Source organism: Gopherus evgoodei, chromosome 1 (genome assembly GCF_007399415.2).
Source record: "Gopherus evgoodei ecotype Sinaloan lineage chromosome 1, rGopEvg1_v1.p, whole genome shotgun sequence".
Lineage (NCBI taxonomy): Eukaryota > Metazoa > Chordata > Testudines > Testudinidae > Gopherus > Gopherus evgoodei.
This window is the reverse complement of record NC_044322.1, coordinates 167049606-167071611: the sequence shown is the minus strand read 5'-3', so window position 1 is coordinate 167071611 and position 22006 is coordinate 167049606. Positions and strand designations below refer to the sequence as shown.

The window sequence follows — 22006 nt, the reverse complement described above, 5'->3', positions numbered from 1 at the left end:
GCTTGACAACACTGCATTTCCACAGTGCCACACTTCATCTGAGAATCTTGAAATGTTTTTCACACAGGAACCCTCCTATCACCTCTGAAATAAGTTACTTCTCCAATTGTTTTCTGAAGCTGCTGTAAATCCACACTCTGAAGCCTGTCTGATCAGTGGGCATGTACATGGGAGTAGATGGTATTAAGCTGCTGGTCTTCTCTCAAGTGAAGGGTAGATGGGTATCTATTCCCACTGTGAGGGGCTTGGCTACATCATTTTTATAATACAGTAGAATCTATAGTCAATCAAGCTGTAGACTACCTCCATTAAGTCAACCCTGGGAATGTGCCCATGTTTTTTTTGTAGTACTTTCTATATGTTTAGTTTCAGAGTAGCAGCCATGTTAGGCTGTATCCGCAAAAAGAACAGGAGTACTTGTGGCTCCTTAGAGACTAACACATTTATATTTTATCAATATGTCTATAGCATCATTTCTGTTACTGGTAGGAAGGTACCTTATAGTGATAGAATTGTGTCCACAGGCAGAGGTTGTACTGCCTTAACTTTCAGTTTCTAAGCATATACAAAGTGCTACAGAAACGGGGTAGGTCAACCCTGGGGCTTCCAGGTTTGACTGGTGTATCCTGCACTGTCTTTAGAAACAGTCTTCCAAGGGGAACAGTGAGAGCAAAAAAAATTATATGGCTTTAAGACTGAACTTGGTACGTTTATGGAGGGGACGGTATGAGGAGATGGCCTACAATGGCATGTAGCTGATATCCAATAGCCAGTGATGGGACACTAGAGAGGGAAGGCTCTGAGTTATTCCAGAGAATTCTTTTAAAGGGGTCTGGCTGGTCAGTCTTGCCCACATGCTTAGGGTTTAACATATCACCATATTTGGGGTCTGGAAGGAATTTTCCCTTGGTTCAAATTGGCAGAGAGACTGGGGGTTTTCACCTTCTGCAGCATGGGGCATGGGTCACTTGAAGGTTTTAAACTAGTGTAAACGGTGGATTCTCTGCAGGGGCGGTTCCAGGCACCAGCATGCCAAGCATGTGCCTGGGGTGGCAAGCCTTGGGGGGGGCGCTCTGCTGGTCACAGCGAGGGCGTGCCGCCGAATCCATGGGACCAGGAACCTCTCGCAGGCAAGCCACCAAAGGCAGCCTGCCTGCCGAGCTTGGGGTGGCAAAATACCTAGAGTCACCCAATTTTCTGTAACTTATCCACAGAGACTCCAAGTTCTTTCTCTTGAGTGGAAACAGCTAATTACACGCCAACTGTACTGCAGTTGGGATTATCACTTCCACTGTGCATTACTTTGCATTTAGCAATATTGAACTTCATCTGCCCTGTTGTTGCCCAGTCACCCATTTTAGTGAGAGCCCTTTCTAACTCTTCCCAGTACACTTTGGACTAACTATCGTAATTTTGCCACTTCAGTATCTACCCTTTTCCAGATCCTTTATGAATATGTTGAACAATATTCATCCCAGCCAGTATAGACTCCTGGGGGATACCACTATTTACCTCTCTTCATCAATCTTTTTAAAAACAAAACAAGCAGCTGATCCAGTGAAATTTTAAACCAGTTTTATAATGCTTAGAATTATGAGGCTAAAAGTCCTAGTGAGGATGATCTGAAAAGGAGGGATGCATTCATCTTGATACTCTCACTGCAGGGCTGCTCCTGTGATATGGCAGTGTGGAAGGAAGTAAAGGAGATCACCCACTGGTGGGAGAGGGCTAAACTCAACAGCAAGAGAACATTATTGGAGTTAGAAACAGCTACATAAGATAGCTGGATTCTATTTAGGCCCCTCCATTGCTGGTGCTCCTCCTTCCTAAGCTCCAGTTGCTGCCTTGAGGTAGCAGCAGCCACAGCTGTATTCAAGACAGCACTGTACCAGGTGGGAACCTGAGCTTCAGCAGGATCAGGGCAACATTCCCTTCTGTGCCCCCCAAGCTAGGATGCACATAGAATGCCACTTCAAACACACAAGTGGAGCTAACTACACTGTCTTGCAGATAAAATATAATAGAGAATTTAAAAGGAGACCATACAAAAGCATTAATAGGCTAGATGTTTTCACTTTGCAAGAAAATCACCAGCTGTAGCCACAGGCTCATGGAAAGCTTCAGTTCTGACATGCTGCCATCACTTGGTCTGATAAGCTTGAAGCCAAGAGGTCTGGAAAATAACTTGTTTTAATATTGGCTGACTTATGCAAAGTCACCCTGCCATACTTACTTTTCAGTCATGAATCAGGATACTAAATTTTTTAAATAATGTATAGTGGTGTTTGGCAATTTTTATGTAAGATCTGTACAAACAAGAGATTAGTCTCAGAAGCCTTTATTGTATTTCAGTGACGTTATAATTGAGCAAATATAAGCTATGTACAATTCACACAGTTTAACATCATCAAATGTAACTGATTCAGAATGAACTTGCACAGTTTGGTGGACAAATCAGATTGAAAGTAACAGTCGAGGCAATGGCACAACTCAGCTATGGCATTTGCTTCATATTATGCTCACTAGAAAGAGCCTCAGAAAGGAGTGGGATGGGAAGAAATCAAATTAACAGGAAAATTAGTTGCCATACGTGGGGAATATTTTTCACGCTGTCAAAGTTATATTAATACTATTTGTGGAGCAAGCTTATGGTATATGAAAAAAATGATAAAAGTTGGGAGTGAGACAAAGTAATCTCACTTCACTTTATGCTAAATGCTTTAGCTGTAGGTAGAACTGATAAGAGAAGGATGTCAAACATGTAACCAAAACTGTAGAACATGTACAAGGTCATCCAATATAGATATAAAACCATCAAATACTCCCTTTTTGTCTTCTCCAGTTAGAACACACTAGACTCCAATAATAATGGTACCATTTCAACTCAATTCTTTCCTAAGTGTGTACTCATTAGATCTAAGAAATATGCATGAGAAAAATTCATAAAAATGAGGAAAAGTCATCCTGCCACATATATTTCATCAGCAAAATGATCCCTGAAGAAAAGCTGCATTAATATAACTTTAAAAAGCTAATGTCTTTCATATATTCGTCATACTCAAATATATCAGTTTCAGATGAATTTAGGTTTTTCTTGAATGTAATGGTAAATATAGCTAATGGTAGTAAGCTACTGAACACTAGACATGAGTGTTTAATTTTACAAGTATCATGTCATTAAATTGTGTTTGTGCTATAATAATGACAGGATTGAAAATAAAACTGGTCACTCACATTGTCCCTTTATTTTGGGACCTTGTTAAAAAGTCTTCACCTTTTAAAAATAGTTCAAAAGCTATTCTGTATTTGACTTTTTCAAACCCTTATATAAAATTCTTCTTAAAATCTCACTCTTAGCCCAAGCTCTAATCAAGATTTTTTCCTCTTAGCTATCCAGAAGTTTCGCTGAGACACTCTGAAGGACTCACTTCTGCTTTGAGGTATCTAACCAGGCATTGCTGCATAGCTTGTAAAATCAGCTACAGCTCACCAGTGCACAAAAGTAATAGTTGATTTGATACAGTGTGGCCTTGATCCTGCAAACTCTTACTTGCTTGAGTAGTTCAACTGAAGTTTGTCTCCCATGCGTGAGGGTTTGCAGGATCAGACCCTACATGGTGTTGGAAGTTCATGTATGAGAGCAGAAATAAAGACTTCAGAAATAAAAACATTTAACATTTGCTTTAAGATATATACATACACAGCCATATAATGTACATATTCACAAATCTGTCCTACGAAAAAAGGGAACTAATCACAGAAAACTGTCAAACCATTTTTGAAAATCTCATAGTTCATTCAATTTAGAGAAAGCAAAGGAACATGAACAAAGATTTAATGCAACATCTGAATATTTGGCAAAATGTAAAAACAAACAAAACAAAGATGTCTAGATACTGGATACACTATAAAGGGCATGGAATTAATGCTAACTTTAATTATATTATCCCCATAACTCTTCTGTTCTTCCAAATTTGTAGATCAGAGTACTGTAAAAAAACAGAAGTTTACATGTAATGTGGAAAAAGATCACTGGACATAGGAACAGAGGATACTTTAAAATCAAGTTTTGCACTTATAATTTGGGGTGAAAGAAAAAGTGTAAAATATTTATTCTTTAGCTACAGTACATTTAGACTCCCTTTGCTAATCTTAGTTCAGTCTACTTTAACCTCTTTAATTTGAAAATCTACTTTTACATATATTTAATCCCCTGAAGCAATAACTCACCAGGCTCAGAGGCTATATATCCAAGAGTTCTGGTGGAGTTTAACTATGAAGTGGCCGAGCTAACAACACTATGCAATCTCTTTTAACAACCACAGTTCTGAGGATTGGAGGGTAGTAAATGTTGTACCAATTTTTAAAAAAAGTTCTAGGTGTGATCCACAGAACTCTACAGCAGTAGACCTCACAGGTGTAAGTGGCAAACTGCTTGAAAATTAAAAATAGAACAAAATATGTGAAAGATCATGATATGACAGGGGATAACCAGCAGTTTCTGCAAAGGAAAATAGTGCCTCTCCAATCTCTTAGCATTCTCTGAAACACATCAGTAGACAAGCCATAAAGAAGAACTGGCTGACCATTTATTTAGGTGTCTAAATACGCTTTTACAAGGTCCCTGCACAAGAGGCTACTAAAAAAAGCTAAACATTCCTGGAGCAAGAGAACGACAAGCATTGTCATGGCTCAAATCTGGCTAGGGCAGAGAAAACAGAATAGGAATAAATGGTGAGTTTCCCACATGACAAAAAGTCGCTAGCAGATGCCTGAAGGTTCTGTACTAGGTCCCATGTTGTTCAACATTTAACAATGACCTGGAAAGGGGAGAGCAATGAGGAAGATGACACAAAGTTATTTAGGTTAGACAGGACCAGAGAAGACTTAGAGGAACTTCAGAAAGACCAAAAGAAGCCAGATGAATGGGCAATATGATGCAAATGAAATTCAGTGTTGACAAATGCAAAGTAATGCACACTGAATGGAAAAAATTAAACTACTCATACTTATGATAGGGCTCTAAATTAACTAGTAACTCAGGAAAGGGACCTGAGTGTCACTGTAGACAGCTCAATGAGCAGCTGCAGTCCAAAAAGCAAACACGATGTTAGGCTGGCTGTATAAGTAATGGGATGGAGAATAATACAGCAATCACTATTATATATTTTCATAATATCAATGGTGCGGTACTGGTCATCCTAGATCAAAAAGGTTACTGCAGAATTAGAGAGGTTCAGAAAGAGGCAATGAAAATGATCAAGGACCTGGGGAAAAGCCTCCTATGATGAGAGAATGAAAAGACCAGGACTGTTGACCTTAGAGAAAAGATTACTATGGTCTAGAGAGGATAAATCAGGAACATCTGTTTTCAATGTCTCATAACACAAGTACAAGGGGGCTTTTACTGCAATTAAAAAGGTGAGAAATTCAAAACTGATCAAATACTTTTTCACACAGTATATAATTAGACTTTGGAATTCATTGCCACAGGCAGTCATTGAGGCCAGGAAATTAGGAAGATTCAAAAAGGAACTAGGACATATCGATAACAAGAATATCCAGCAGCAAAGAGTCCTGTGGCACCTTATAGACTAACAGACGTATTGGAGCATGAGCTTTCGTGGGTGAATACCCACTTCGTCAGACACAAGAATATCCAGAGTTATCATAATTAATGATGCACTTTTGGAAGAGGTATTAAACTCCATGCTTCAGGGCTTAAGCCTAATTATCTATTCAAGATCACGATGAGATCTAATGAGGGGGGGCAGATTACCCCCACATCTGCCTATTATGGGGTTCTCACACCTTCATCTGAAGCTTTTGGCACTGACCATGGTTGGAAAGAGGATTCAGGACTCGAATGGCCCAGATTCAGTAATCAGCTACAGCTGGGCCAGCTCTAGGTTTGCAAGACTCTGTTGAAGAAGAGAGAGATGAGCCCTTACACTGCATTTCATAATCTGCATGTTTGAGAATAGGAGGATTTGGCCCATAAATCCCATTTTAGAGATGTTTTCATTAACAAAGGTGTCAGAAGGATTTCACCAGCTAGAATGTGAAGAGACCAGGTTTAAAAAAGAACTAGGAAAGACCTCCACATTTCATTTTTCAAGTACAGTAGAGGCAAGGATGGGCCATAGGGTGAAGGATGGACCAGGATGAACATTGGTTGTGGATGCTGACAGACTGGTAGCCTACACTAAGGTCAACAGGAGTGGCTCAACCTTCTTAAAAATCAGGCCACTTACTGTAGTGCTTAAATATGGATGTGGGAGCCCAACTTTAGGCTTCTTAAAAAAACTTTAGCTTCTGCCTTTAACATTTGTTTACTAACAGCATTTAATTGTATGAAAACAAACACGCTCTGTATTCCTGTGAGCAGAGAGAAACATACTTAATGAGTAAAACAGAAATGGACTTCAGTTTGGCATGAAAACAAGTAGGTTACCTGCTTCATAACATGACTGTGGGTAGAATAAGATAAATGCCAGCAATGGTTTGAAATTCTTGGGCACAAGAGAAAAACAACTTACCTAAAAAATATCAATGCATTTTGAAAAAACACAGCTAATCCTGGGTACACATTCGTGTCTACAAAATAAAAGTGCAAGATATATTAAGTTTAGTAGCTTCATATTGGAAAAGTGTATTTGAGACTATTCATGGAGTCACCATCTTGACACAAACCAAGCATACATTGCTTTGAAGAGGAATGGACAGTGAAAGACAGCACTGCCCTATCTCACAGGGCTGTTGTGAGGATAAAACATTAAAGACAGTGAAGCACTCAGAGGCTATGGTAATGAAACCACATAAGTGCCAAAGGTAGAGAGCCACTGTCACTTCCAGTACTTACTCAAGTGATTGTATATTAGAACATAGCTGCTGCAATTCAATATGTTACATGGATGACCATGTAAGAAGAGAACAAAACAAGCTCACAACAAATAAATGGAAATGTTCAAATTCTTATAAAAGTCTCCATGATTCCATGACTTGTTCTGTTCTGGGTTTCCCCCCAATCGGACAGAGAAAGTTTTATTCATATGCAAAACATAAGAGTTAGTGAACTTGAATAATGACCATAAGTGTATTAGTTAAAAAAGGAATTGGTTAATAGAGTTTCACAAAACCCTTAGAAATGGAGGCTTCACTAGAATACCTCTCCCTAATATAACGCTGTCCTTGGGAGCCAAAAAATCTTACTGTGTTATAGGTGAAACCACATTATATCGAACTTGCTTTGATCCGCCAGAGTGCGCGGCCCTGCCCCCCTCCCTCCCCCCGGAGCGCTGCTTTACCGCATTATATCCAAATTCATGTTATATCGGGTCGCATTATATCGGGGTAGAGGTGTACTTGAAAAGTAAATACTGGTTTTGTATGCTTAAAAGACATCTGAAGTTCCATGGGGATAGAGAGTTTTATGTTAGTAGACAGACTAAAGTTCAAGTATCAAGACTATAGACTACATAGCAGCACATGTATATATATAGTTTCTTCTTCAAAATAAGTCACTAAAATCAGTACAGTAAAGAGTTGAGAATTTCATTTACAGTTTCTCTTAATCTGAGCAGCACTATGGCTCCTTACTTTACTCACCAGTTCTCTATTCTCTGAACTTGCAAAACTCTCAACAACAACATCAACACAAGAGGTACATGTGTAATGGAGGTAGAATTTGCCACTGAGGTCAACAGTACAAACTGGAGCAGGTCACTTTGCACTGTATGTGTAGACTTTTTTTTTGCTGCCACTTTGGAAATGTCCCCTCCCCTCCGTTAAAATGTAATAAGGAAGGAGCCTTACTTTGTGTAACATATGCTCCAAAAAGGATCCACATTGAAGCAATAAGTGAACCGAACATCAACATGAAACCAATAAAGAGCCAGATGCGAGCACCTGTAAGAAATATATTAAAAGCATTAAAAATAATCTTCTGATCAGTAGGAGATAATGTATCATAAAACAGAGTGGTCCACATCATCCCATCCTAACCGTGAGAGGAGGCTCTGGAGGGAAAAATCTCCACCAGGATACTCTTGCAGAATTTCTACCACAGCATCCCACCAGAGAGAAGTAAGGCAGGATTTGCTTCTCCTGATGTAATAAGTCATAGGGTCTGCCACCAATCTGGGGATCCCTCAGGTATTCACAGAAGTCCAGGGCCATCTGTGGACAGGCCTCGTGTCTCTACAATGGCTCTGCCCCCAACAGCGTTCCTCATCTCCTAGCAGTGCATCTCCAAGTGGAGCTATGTTGCCAGAGACTCCACTCAGCCACTGCAGCCCATGGAACTCCTGGGGTGGGAGAGGAATCCCAACAGAAAAGATAGCAGGACCCCTAAGCTGTGCTATCTTTTCCAGGGGGCTCATGTGACGCCCTTTGGCCACAGTCCCATGCCCACTCAGTCTCCACCCCATGAGAACTCCAGACACAAAACAGCCTCTGGAAGTTCTGAAGGAGGGAGAACAGTACCTTGTGGAAGTGGGAAAAGGAATAGCTATATGCAAAGGATCTCCTCCATGCACAGATATATGGGTCACTCCAGGCCAATATTAATAGTCAGTGGGTACGTGGGACAGGTGATAGAGGTTTGGGGGGTCTGGATTGGTTTTAAAAAATCATGCCCTGTGTTAAAAAAAAAATGCATAGATGTGTACAAAGTGAAATTAAAACCTGTACACAGGAGTCCCACAGCAGCCCTACCTCCATGTAGCTCTGAGCAAACAGATGATACACAATGACCATGCCAGGGAGTTTCTACACTCTCCAAGGCCAATTAGATGGGCTTTATGCTAGCTTGAGGTAGCCTAGCACTAATGGAAGTGTTTGGGGTGGAACTGGAGAGAGGGCCATTGGATCCACAGAAACTCCGCACACAGACAGCATGGAGGGGCAGCAGCCCCTTTTCCAACCCACAGACTGGTGTAAGATTCAGAGTGACTGTACTGCAGCCTCATCAACCCATCTCAGGTTGTGGATTGGGATTTCATTCCCTCAGTGCTCATGCAGGATGCACAGATAAATGCTAGTTACTCAAGCTAGTTATATGTACTTCCTGAATTTCATCTTTAGTAGGAAATCCAGAAATCATGTTCTAAGGCTCAAAAATGGTAAAAATATATATATATATTTTCAGAGGTTAATGAGCAAAGAACATTTTTTGTAAATTCTGTGAGGTTATGAAATTCATTACAAACTGTAGTTGTTTTCACGTAGCTCTTTTAATGCTGATTAAATAAACCATTTACCTGTTCTTCCTAGACATCCATCACTGTAGCTATCTCCTCTCACCTGTGCATTTGATACAGCATTTATCCTAGGACAAAAAACAAACTCAAATATATAAGTTTATAAGTCTAAAGCTTTACTAAGAAAAGATATTTGAAAATTAAGATGGTTAAAAACAAAATTAAAGTTTTTAAGAGATCTGAAAAATATTCAGCAAAAGTTACTAGGCTGGTTGTTCCCTTCCAGTCACACAGTTTGTAAACTCTTTGTTTAGACCAGATCTTACAACTGGATCCAGAAGGGCAGATTTCTACACCCACACAGAGCTTCAGTGAAGTCCATGGTATCCTCTCAGGTGCAAGGTCTGCTCCAAGGCAACAAGCATCTGAGCCTTGTTTAAGTGGCCTTTTTTAAAACTAATTAAAATATCTGTAATATATTCTTGGCTTAAGTTAAATGCATTTTTTTAAAGTTAAAGACACTCCAAATAGATTTGGGGGATGATTGTGATGAAGACAGTAGCATGAATCACTCAACTACCCACTACTACTAATGATCTAAATTCACCTCTGATGCAACTCTGAAAAAAAAAAAAAGGTCATCAAAATGAGTTTCACACCCAAAGAAAGAGCTGTAGGAGTAGTTAGCTACACCATGGACCAATCTGGCCTAATATGCTTCCTGTTAGCATTATTGCATAATATATCAGAGTTTTTCTCCAGGAATATGAGCACTTGTTATAAAAGGAAAAGATGATGCCTTATATTAAGCCAAGATATATATAATTTTTAAAGATAAAACTTAAAGGCAGCAGAGAGAAGAAACAAATAACCATGTAACTACCCAATAGAAAAGGAAGCAGAGACCAAGAGCTTCGCCTTCTTTTGTGTATTTCGTGAAGGAGGTACTGGTGGATTAGCGAAAAGTAATGATGCTGATGGTTCAAATTTAGACTATACAGAATGCTGGTTAAATTTTCCACTCTGTAAAATTATGCATCTATGCATTTACAGGAAGGAAGTACCCTTTTAAATATAGAATTATCATTAGCATACTTACATGAAAAAAGCTAATGTGGAAAACACTCCACAGGTGTGGAATGCATGGTTCATTTGTTCTGGTTTAGGATAAACTACTGCAGCATCTATCATTATCCACCAGCCTGTGAAAAACTAGAGAAACAATGACACCATCACACAGTATTATGAAGCTGGATGGGTGTGAAGATAAACTTTCAGCATGTATTCTTTGTCTGGGGCCTGGTCTACACTACGCCTTTAAACCGATTTTAGCAGCATTAAACCGATTTAACGCTGTACCTGTCCACACTATGAGGCCCTTTATATCGATATAAAGGGCTCTTTAAATCGGTTTCTGTACTCCTCCCCAACGAGAGGAGTAGCGCTAAAATCGGTATTACCATATTGGATTAGGGTTAGTGTGGCCGCAAATCGACGATATTGGCCTCCGGGCGGTATCCCACAATGCATTACTGTGACCGCTCTGGACAGCAATCTGAACTCGGATGCAGTGGCAAGGGAAACAGGAAAAGCACCGCGAACTTTTGAATTTCATTTCCAGTTTGCCCAGCGTGGAGCTCTGATCAGCACGGATGGCGATGCAGTCTCAAATCCAAAAAGAGCTCCAGCATGGACCATACGGGAGATACTGGATCTGATCGCTGTATGGGGAGACAAATCTGTTCTATCAGAGTTCCGTTACAGAAGACAAAATGCCAAAGCATTTGAAAAAAATCTCCAGGCTACACAGTGCTGCGTGACAAGCTTAATGGAAAGCCAAAGAATCAAATGGACGTTCATGGAGGGAGGGAGGGGGTACTGAGGACTCCAGCTATCCCATAGTCCACAGCAATCTCCGAAAAATATTTACATTCTTGGCTGAGCTCCCAATGCCTGTAGGTTCAAACACATTGTCCGGCGTGGTTCAGGGTATAGCTCGACAATTTACTTTCTCCCCCACCACGTGAAAGAAAAGGGAAAGAAATCGTGTCTTGACTTCTTTCAATGTCACCCTATGTCTACTGAATGCTGCTGGTAGACGCGATGCTGCGGCAGTGAAGAGCAGTATCCGCTCCGCTCCGCTCCCCTCCCCTCCCCGGTGGCAGATGGTGCAGTAGGACTGCTAGCCGTCCTTGTAATCAGCCCGTGAGTGCTCCTGGCTGGCTTCAGGTGAGGCTGGCCGGGAGCGCCTGGATAAAAATAGGAATGATTCCCAGTCATTCCCAGTAGATGGTACAGAATGGCTGGTAACCGTCTTCATCATAGCAACTGGGGGCTGAGCTCCATCATCCCCCTCCCTTTCCTGTGTAAAGAAAAGATTCTGTACTGCCTGGACTGTCATGGCAGAGGGATGCTAGGCTTCTCTCCCCCGCACCACTTAATGTCCTGCCTGGACTGTCACAGCAGTGGGATGCTGGGCTCCTCTCCCCAACACTGCTTAATGTCCTGCCTGGACTGTCATAGCACCGGGAGGCTGCCTCCTCCTCATTTTATCTCACTAACAAGTCACTGTTTCTTATTCCTGCATTCTTTATAACTTGGGTGGGACACTGCCACGGTAGCCCAGGAAGGTTGGGGGAGGAGGGAAGCAAAAGGTGGGGTTGTTGCAGGGGCACCCCCCGTGAATGGCATGCAGCTCATCATTTCTGCGGGATCTGACACGGAGCAGCTGTGCTCTCTGGTACACTGGTTCTCTAGTACACTTGCCCCATATTCTAGGCAGGACTGACTCTATTTTTAGAAACCATAAAGGAGCGATTGACTCGGGGAGTCATTCCCAGTTTTGCCTTTGCGCCCCCGGCCGACCTCAGCCAGGGGCACCCATGATAGCAGCAGACAGTACAGAACGACAGATAACCGTCATCTTACTGCCAATTTACAATGGCAGCAGACGGTATAGAAAGACTGATAACCGTCTCTGCTATCATGCAAAAGCAAACGAATGCTGCTGTGTAGCGCTGCAGTTAACGCCTCTGTTAGCGGCATCCAGTACACATAGGGTGACAGTAAAAAAAAAGCTGACCGGGTTCCATGGTTGCCGTGCTATGGCGTCTGCCAGGGCAATCCATAAAAGGGTGCGAAATGATTGTCTGCCGTTGTTTTCCTGGGGGAAGGAAGGAATGACAACATTTACCCAGAACCACCCGCAACAATGATTTTTGCCCCATCAGGCACTGGGATCTCAACCCAGAATTCCAAGGGGCGGGGGAGACTGCGGGAACTATGGGATAGCTACAGAATAGCTACCCACAGTGCAACACTCCAGAAATCGACGCTAGCCTCGGACCATGGACGCACACCGCCGAATTAATGTGCTTAGTGTGGCCGCGTGCACTCGACTTTATACAATCTGTTTTATAATACCGGTTTATGTAAAATCGGAATAATCCCGTATTGTAGACGTACCCTAACATTTCATGCATATTGCTAATTTTATTTCTTCTTTTCACAAATACGCTCTTAAAAAAGTTTGCTGACATGTATATTCTGTAATCCAGTGAAGCTGAAAAAAAACTTACTGCTGACATTTTCAAAGCAGTGTTTGGGATTTAGCCATAAATCTTCTATTAAAATTAAAGAAAAGGGTATGGCTAGATTACCTTCATTGCCTTAAAAACTTGAACATATGTTCCCAATATATGCATGATTTAGCCAGGTAAAATGTAGGTACTGTTAACATACTTTGTTATGCCAGACACACACACATATCACATAGGAGTCCTAGTCAAGGAATTATACTAGATCAGGGGTCAGCAACCTTTCAGCAGCAGTGTGCCGACTCTTCATTTATTCACTCTAATTTAAGGTTTCGCATGCCAGTAATATATTTTAATATTTTTAGAAGGTCTCTTTCTATAAGTCTATAATATATAACTAAACTATTTTGTATGTAAAGAAAATAACATTTTTAAAATGTTTAAGAAGCTTCAATTAAATTAAAATGCAGAGCTCCCTGGATCAGTGGCAAGGATCCGAGCAGCGTGAGTGCCACTGAAAATCAGCTCATGTGCCGAAGGCGGCACACGTGCCATAGGTTGCCTACCCCTGTACTAGATTATGTACTAACACAGAACAAAAAAACCAGGCCTTGCCCCAACAAGCTTATGATGCTAAGTATAAGACAAGAGACGACAGATGGAGACAGATCGACTGATCAAAGGGGGAATACAAGGAAACAGTACTGGTCAGTATGATGCGCTGTGGTCTCAGCACACAAACGGTCTAGCCGTTGTCAAGTATTTTGTAGGCCTCACAGCAAAGGAGAGTTTTATGGACAGATTTGGAGGAGGATAATGAGTTAGTTTTGCAGATGTTTATACGGAGCTTCTCCCAAGTTTAAGGGGCAACATGGGAGAAAGCATGAAGGCGCTTGTTTGAGAAGTCAACAAGTAGGCGATGGCAGCTGGCATCATAGGCAGATCAGAGGCAGGGGTCTACCTTTCAATACTACATTAGATTTGATAGGTAGGACGGGGATAGGGCCATGAAGGTCTCTGAAAGTGAATACATACCTTCCAACAATTTAACACTTTTTAAAAGAAAATCAATACAGGAAAAAGAAAAAGTAGTATCGGAACATCAAATTCAAACAGAGTGTACACATCCAGGTGAACTGCAAAGGTTTTCCTAAACATACTTGAAAATTATGAAGAAATATATTGGTTTAAGAATGCAGTTAGCACTGCAATTTAACAAAATCTGATTTAGGAACATTTTATTTTCAAAGATTAATGAAGTATTAACGCCACATTAAATAAGATGACAACTCTGGATTCATTTGTACAGTCTGAATACTTACCAGTACACCTGCAACCACTGAAGCAACTGCATTTCTTCTTTCACTCCAGTCAATACACTCACACTCTGGCCATCGGAAGTTGTCTAGGAATCCTGCCATTTCTCTAATGGTTAGATTTTTCTTCTTTATCTGTACTCTTGCATGAATTTTTCATTAACTGTTGAATCCTAAATAATTTAACAGAACAGCCAGACAATTTAGAAACTTCATGATTTTTTTCCTTAAAAATATATATTTGACAAGTTTGTTAAAGACAGCATCCATTTAAAAAAAGCATTTTTTCTCAAATCAAATTTGGGCTAACATTTTGGTTTTGTAAGAACAAGCGTTTACAAACTAAGTCTAACAGCAATATAGCCAGAATTAAAAAATAATCTAAAACCTACAACCCAAACAATGAAGGGTTATGCTAGCTCAAGAAGTTAAAAATTATTAGAAATTGAATTCTCTATTTTCATCATCTAAGCTGACAGAAATGCAAAAATAAAAAAGCAAGCAAAACAACGTAAGTGGTAAAAACTAAATATGCCTTTTAACCTGAGAGTGTTAGTTCAGAGGCACAACCATCTTTCAGCCACTACAAATACTCTTGTAGACAAAAAGAGAAATATCACAGATGCAAGGGGATTTAAGAAGTTCTGGTAAATGCATAATTGGCCTTTACATCACAGCATCTATTAAGTTAGATTCCTGATACCAGTTGTATTCAGTGACTAAAGATGCTTGGGGAGTACCGCACTCGCACCACGGAGAGAAGATAATAAACTTGTTGATTCAGCTAAGGAATAGTGTTAATAAAATTTGAAAGGTGTCTTATTTAGTCCTTCTAGACCAAGGAGGTAGGTGCATCACTGCAGAATCTTAAAAGTCAGAAGGCTAAAGCAGGGGTAATTAAATAGAAAGCTATAAATAACTATAAATAGAAGTGAAATAATTGGGCCTCAAACGTTTTATTGGCTGATCACTAACTATAAAAGTTTCTTAACTATGATGTTATTGTTCATAGTCTATTACATATTAATCTTTATAACATATCCTCCATTTGCACATTCCTTACATTTGATATGGTACAGGCTTGTATACCTGGTTTTAGCTTTATTTATTTATTTGTTTGTTTGTGGTGTTAAGAGTTCAAATATTTACAAGATTTACACAGCATATTAAAAATTCACAGCAAGCATGCCTGATATCTAATTGTTTTAATCTTGTAGTTAATCATTTCCCTAATCTATACACAATAATCTACAAATACTGTTTAACTGTACATTATGATTAACAATTAACTATCTTAATCAAAGTACAGGAAAGATTGCTGGAGAGGTTTTTAAATTTCATTGTTATCAAGAAAAATCCCTCATTGAAGGTCAAAGGAAAATGAAATCCAATACTCAGTATCAGCCTACACATGAATAAAGGGCACTTCTTGTAGTTTAGATTTTTATAGAAGAAACAAGCAATTCTGAATCTAGCACTATGATTTCATCAATGGTTATGGTGACATCTTAAACCACTAAAGCAACCCTTGAACAATTGGGTAGTCAACAATAACTTCCAAATGAATGTATTGCACAATTCGAAAGAAAAAAAAAAAAGAATTAAACAGCAGTAATGGATACTAGTCCAAGATCCAGCTCTTAGCTAGAGGATGCAAAAGATTCACATTCTTTCCAGCTCTTCCACTAGTTCCCTCTGTGCTTCCCTCCCTGTATCACAACTCTACTGGCTCCTACTGTGCTTCCTTTTCCACCCCACCTTTAAGTTGCGGTTTGTTCCTCCTGTAATTTCTTCATTTCCTTTCAACTCCCTGTGGCTCCTGTTTCCTTCCCTCTCCTTCAATGACCTTCCTATCAGAAGGTCTGGTCCATCTCTGATCATCTCATTACCACTTTCTCCATGAACTACAAGTTCCTTTGTGTATGGTATTGCAGCCATTAACTACAACGAATGGCACATGCAGAAACATGCAACATTTTAAAAAAAATTTATTACAACAAAGTTACAATAAAACGTTAACATACTACACCATACGTTACTTATTCAGGCTCCAGTTAATATGCAAAGATCCTGGTTAAAGATTCTTGCCTGCCAACGGGAAGCCTCCCTCTGGAGTACACTAGAAAGGGTGAGCAAATTTCTAGACAACTATCCCATTTTTGGCACTTTTCTTGTGTACATACTTGGTGTGAAAGCTTTTTCATTAGAAGGACTGTCCACATTTTTCCATACTACTGTTCCCAAGAGAATGGGTCACATTTCCAAAAATGTGCAATACAGAGTCTAGCTGCTAACAAAAAAGATCTCTAACAAACTGGCATTTTGTTATAAGATGAATCTCTAATAATTTCCTGCCCAAACCATCTAATTCCCTGACAAGAACTGCATGTGCAAGTATGTTATCCTTTCCCCATAATCACTCCATCAGAGTGCCACTCTAATAGCAAAAATATGATGGATCTTCACTGGAGCTAAACGCCATCTTTATAGTAATTTATAAAAAAAAATTATGAGCTATACAATTTGAAGAGGTATATCCCTTTTCCCAAATAGAGATCTTTGCACTAATCCCTCTCCCATCTTTTCATTTGGGTTGTTTTCTTAACATCTTTTTAAAATCAAAATTGTATATATCTTGGATATTTAAACCTTTTCCACCTTTCTCTTACGTCACCTCCACAAATGTGGATAAAGGTCTAGATAGAGCCACCTCATATCCAGATTTCACAGTAAAAATGACTGGTAAATACCTGATCTTTATATTATTTACATTATTACATACCCCTTGGTATGTAATCACGACCCAGAAACAGCTGTCTGAATTAAATAATCTCAGATCTTATCCACAATAGATAGTCATGTTGATATAGGAATAATTTCCTAATAATTAATTAAAGTAGCTAAGGGAGAGGCTCTTGGTGACAGGAATTTAGAAAATTTATCCAAAACTGTTAATGTGGGCTGGATGAGTGAGTGACATTTTATTTATGGTGACTTAAATTTCTTTTTAACCCAACAATTACTGTGAATAGCTATATCTGAGGTCCAGTCTTGATTGAATTTTATCCAGTGTTTGGATGGTCTATTGTTAACCCAACTCATCACATCTTTTAATTGTGATGTATAATAATAAACCGAATTAGAAAACGCTATGCCACCCCACTTAGTAGACTTGTAGAGAATTTTAGAATTCAACCTATGCAATGTGACTTTTTCCACCACATAACATATTTGACATTATTTTAATTGTATTGGCTCAGGGGTTCCCAAACTTGGTTCGTGGCTTGTTCAGGGTAAGCCCTGGTGGGCCACGAGACACTTTGTTTACTTGAGTGTCCACAGGTATGACCGCTCGCAGCTCCCATTGGTTGGGAACGGCAAATTGCATCCACTGGGAGCTACGAGCGACTGTACCTGTGGAAGCTCAGGTAAACAAAATGTCTCGTGGCCTACCAGGGCTTACCGTGAACAAGCCATGAACCAAGTTTGGGAACCCCTATCATAGCTGATGGGTGTAAATGATCACCTTTTAAAAATCATGACTAGATGACATTAATAAAATGGCAGGTTTTGAATATGTACATATCTGAATTCTTTCTCAGTTACTCTGATTAGTGAGATACTAGCCACTCTCCTTGAGCTGAGTGTGGTGTGTAAAGTACCATTGCCTATCACTGGATCTTTGTGGTGAAGCTCATTAATCTCTGAAATACTGGGAAACAGAACAATTTCTGTATAAATACTCTGCAAAACCTGCAGTGTAAATTCATAAAATTTGCAACACATTTCAACTAGCAGCATGGTATGTGCTAAAATTAAGAATATATTGTGCTACTGCACAAATACAGAAAGGAAGAAAGAACTTTAGGCTGATCCATCAGGCATGTATGAAAAGGACTGCAACATCAGTAACTCACATACATTCACTTTTCAACCAGATCATCTTTAGGGGAGGACTAAGAATTATGGCATGAATGGGAAGGACAAAGCTACAGACAACTGAAAGCATCACTGAGTTGTTGTGCTTGAGAAACAAACAAGAGCATAGTGAGGCAATACATAGAGACTGGAATATATTTAGTCTAGTGATATAAACCTTTGTACTATATTTGCCCAGAAACTGCATGCAAGAGCTTAACAGAATAGCTATCATTTAACAAAAAAGTAAGAGAATGAAACTATACCAATTGTAGGATCCACACAACTGTTCATAACATAGTACATAAAGATTAAAGGCAGAGTTATGTGGCTGTCAATAATTCCCCCCAGAGGTTTGCCCACACTCCAACAGATAAAGTGAAACCAGTACTCTTCTCTCCCTGCCAGATTTGCTTTATTTTCTTTGAGGTTTGTAGGTTTTACATTTGTATGTTAATATGCGTATATAGATTTTAGGTGGGTGGTATGAATTATTCATATTTATGATGCAAGAATGTCTTTGCCAGTGGCATTTTGCACATATAATACAAATCTCCTGCAATAATCTCTAACCTGCTTAAATTTGAAAGCTAGGAAATAAGATAATTGTTACTTAAATTAAACTTCAGCAAAGGTTTATAGTGCATGATCCAACATCTCTCCAGTAATGTTAATTCCTTATAAAAATGTCAGGTTTTCCCAAATTGAAGACTTTTAAATTCATTCTGATACTGAGATTACCTTAAATAGGTTTCATGGAATTGGTTTGCATATGAATATTTTTCTTTTTTCCTGAGCACTAAGAGCAGTTATTATTAGTCGGGGCATGACAATTTACCAGACACCTGCTTGTCAGAGAAGTAAATCTACCTGCCATAGGTTGGTACTAAAGAAGCACAGCAATTACCCCCAAACTGCTGAAAAGTAGGGTACTGAGACTCTTACCAAGATTTTGGTACCAGAACTTGCTCCCCCTCTTGTTAATGGGTTTAGTGCGTGATAAATGTGAAGCCCCTCCTATACCCATCTGACACCTGGAAGGGAGAAGGAGATTCATCTTCATCCGGACCCCAAGTCCACAGCCTCCTGGCTGTATAGGGTGTCTGCTACTTTAGTCTTTTCCCAGTCAACTGGTTACTACAAGAGCTGGGTCCCCACAACTCTATTCCTCACCCAGTTTTCTTAACCCCCCCTGATAAATCATAGACTCATATACTTTAAGGTCAGAAGGGACCATGATCATCTAGTCTGACCTCCTCTGCACAATGCAGGTCACAGAATCTCACCCACCCACTCCTGTATCAAACCTGTGTCTGAACCACTGAAGTCCTCAAATCATGGTTTAAAGACTTCAAGGCACAGAGAAACTTCCAGCAAGTGACCCATGCCCCACACTGCAGAGGAACGCGAAAAACCCACAGGGCTTCTGCCAGTCTTCCCAGGAGGAAAATTCCTTCCCGATCCCAAACATGGCAATCAGTTAAACCCTGAGCATGTGGGCAAGACTCATCAGCCAGACACCCAGGAAAGAATTCTCTGTAGTAACTCAGATCCCACCCCATCTAAAATTCCATCACAAGCCATTGGGCATATTTACCGCTAGTAGTCAAAGATGAATTAATTGCCAAGGCTATCCTATTATACCATCCTCTCCATAAACCTATCAAACTTAGTCTTGAAGCCAGATATGTCTTTTGCCCCCACTACTCCCCTTGGAAGGCTGTTCCAGAACTTCACTCCTCTAATAGTTAGAAACTTTCATTTAATTTCAAGCCTAAACTTCCTTATAGCCAGTTTATATCCATTTGTTCTTGTGTCCACATTGGTACTAAACTTAAATAATTTCTCCCCCTCCCTGGTATTTTTTCCTCTGATATATTTATAGAAAGCAATCATATCTCCTCTCACTCTTCTTTTGGTTAGGCTAAACAAGCCAAGCTCTTTGAGTCTCCTTTCATATGACAGGTCTCCCATTCCTCGGATCATCCTAGTAGCACTTCTCTGAACCTGTTCCAGTTTGAATTCATCCTTCTTAAACATGGGAGACCAGAACTGCACACAGTATTCCAGATGAGGTCTCATCAGTGCCTTGTATAAGGTTACTAACACCTCCTTATCTCTACTGGAAATACCTTGCCTGATGCATCCCAAGACCGCATTAGCTTTTTTCACAGCCATATCACATTGGCGGCTCATAGTTATCCTGTGATCAATATTCCAGTGCCTGCTTCCACTGCACCTCACATCCTGCCCAAACAGCAGGAGAGAAATTGCCATGATTGTCAGTTTCACATTGCCCAGCACTGTAAATATCATCAGTGAAACTGACTAAACTTAGTTTCATATTTACTTTCACAGAGAAAGGATATTGGGGAATATTTAGGAATATTTAGGTAATAAACTCAAATACTCTATGGGGTTTCACAATTACGTATAGATAAAGTAATCATTCTGATCATATTTACACTTTCAATAACTGCCAAATAGAAAATAAGTAGTCAAGTTCTACACAGGTCACATTTACTTTAGAATGCTAGAAGTTCATGAAAATAAAGCAATCTTTTCACCAAGAAGGCTAGAAGCAAAGCATCTAGCTATTAGCCACAGCCAGTCATTTTCTTCAAAAAGAACTACTTTCTCAAGGGTTATAAATTAATTTTTTTTAAAGTTCTAAAAACAGGAGAAAATAAGAATGCTACCTGATATTTTTTCCCTGATCCCAATATTACTCAAATATTTTAGAGAGAAGTAATATTATTGATATCATGCTATAGTGGACATGTTAAGGGAAATAGCATACAACTCAGAATCCAAACAAAATTACTGCTTTAAAGACAGATATATCAGCGTTACAGACACAATATAACTTAAAATAACAATAACTTTACTCAATGTATTAATTTGATCTGCCTCCCACTAAGAAGGATCAATGTTTACTCTCTGTTCTGGTTTTCTAAGAGGTCACCCTCTCATTGAAAGAATGCCTGCTAGATTTTCAGATGACTACAACATCCAATTCTTAAGAAGATTCATATGGTTAAATCATTTTTTTCCTTAAAAAAAAAAATTCTTTAGTCAAAAGGGCAACGTGAAATACAAAAATTCTCTTTCCTAGGACTTAGATGGAAATGTAGGCTGTATTTTTCCCATCCTGAGATATTAGGAAAATGAGTAACTATGCAGATTTGTAATTTCAAAACAACGTGTCATTAACCCTAGTAAAACTTGTCAGAACTAATTTGGTGGTGATAGAAATATGTATATACAGTCTACACTTGCAAAAAAAATTTAAATTTTTTAACATTCAAAAAGTTGAGCACCAAATTAGGGATGTTTGGCTCACTTGGGAATTCTGAAAGCTCACACGGGAAATCTGAAAGCTCACACAGAACTTCTCTCAGCATTTCAGTAACTATCCACACACATCAGATTCTATTTTTAATACTAACATTATGGCCAAAATAGTGAAATCAGGGAAGCTGTTGCCACCTTGCCCTTGCAAATCTAATAGGTTTTTTTAGAAGACCTGCTAGCTGAAATGCAAAACAATCTGCTGCCAATGCATATTATTTTCTTTATTACAGAGTGCATTCCTGATAATCAGAACTGGCTCTGAAACATGAGTTTTGTTTGAACTTCACTTTTCAGACCAGAGGGACAGTGCAACAATTAACATGAGTAGACCTGATAAAAAAGCCAGCAGGTAGCATTTTTCTACAATGAGTGCTCATAATGGACAACACAATTTTCCTGCTTCTTCAGAACATGAATATAAATATGAAGAATAAATAAGCAATGAAGAATAGTTTGCAAATGAACTGGCTCTGTGTATGAGGGGAAAGCAGTGGACATGTTATTCCTTGACTTTAGCAAAGCTTTTGATACGGTCTCCCACAGTATTCTTGCCAGCAAGTTAATGAACCATGGGCTGGATGAATGGACTACAAGATGGATAGAAAGCTGGCTAGATCATCGGGCTCAACGGGTAGTGATCAATGGCTCCATGTCTAATTGGCAGCCAGTATCAAGCAGAGTG

The 22006-nt window shown here is 39.5% G+C and overlaps 1 protein-coding gene across 3 annotated transcripts in view; it reads right to left on the bottom strand.

Moving 5' to 3' along the window:
* Positions 1–2322: 2322 nt before the first annotated feature.
* TMEM50B (transmembrane protein 50B) overlaps positions 2323–22006 on the bottom strand; it is a 28705-nt gene continuing 9021 nt past the window's right edge. Inside the window, exons 1-7 of one of the 3 annotated variants that reach the window (XM_030578905.1) lie at positions 18916–19114; positions 14059–14225; positions 10300–10412; positions 9261–9328; positions 7816–7908; positions 6540–6597; positions 2323–3989 (exon numbers count right to left, since the gene is read on the bottom strand). In XM_030578905.1, coding sequence (XP_030434765.1) covers positions 3944–3989; positions 6540–6597; positions 7816–7908; positions 9261–9328; positions 10300–10412; positions 14059–14157 — 477 coding nt within the window. In that variant the 5' untranslated portion in view covers positions 14158–14225; positions 18916–19114 and the 3' untranslated portion in view covers positions 2323–3943. Of the gene's footprint in view, positions 3990–6539; positions 6598–7815; positions 7909–9260; positions 9329–10299; positions 10413–14058; positions 14226–18915; positions 19115–22006 lie in introns of those variants that run through there. The other 2 variants (XM_030578896.1, XM_030578913.1) reach the window with 2 other exon arrangements.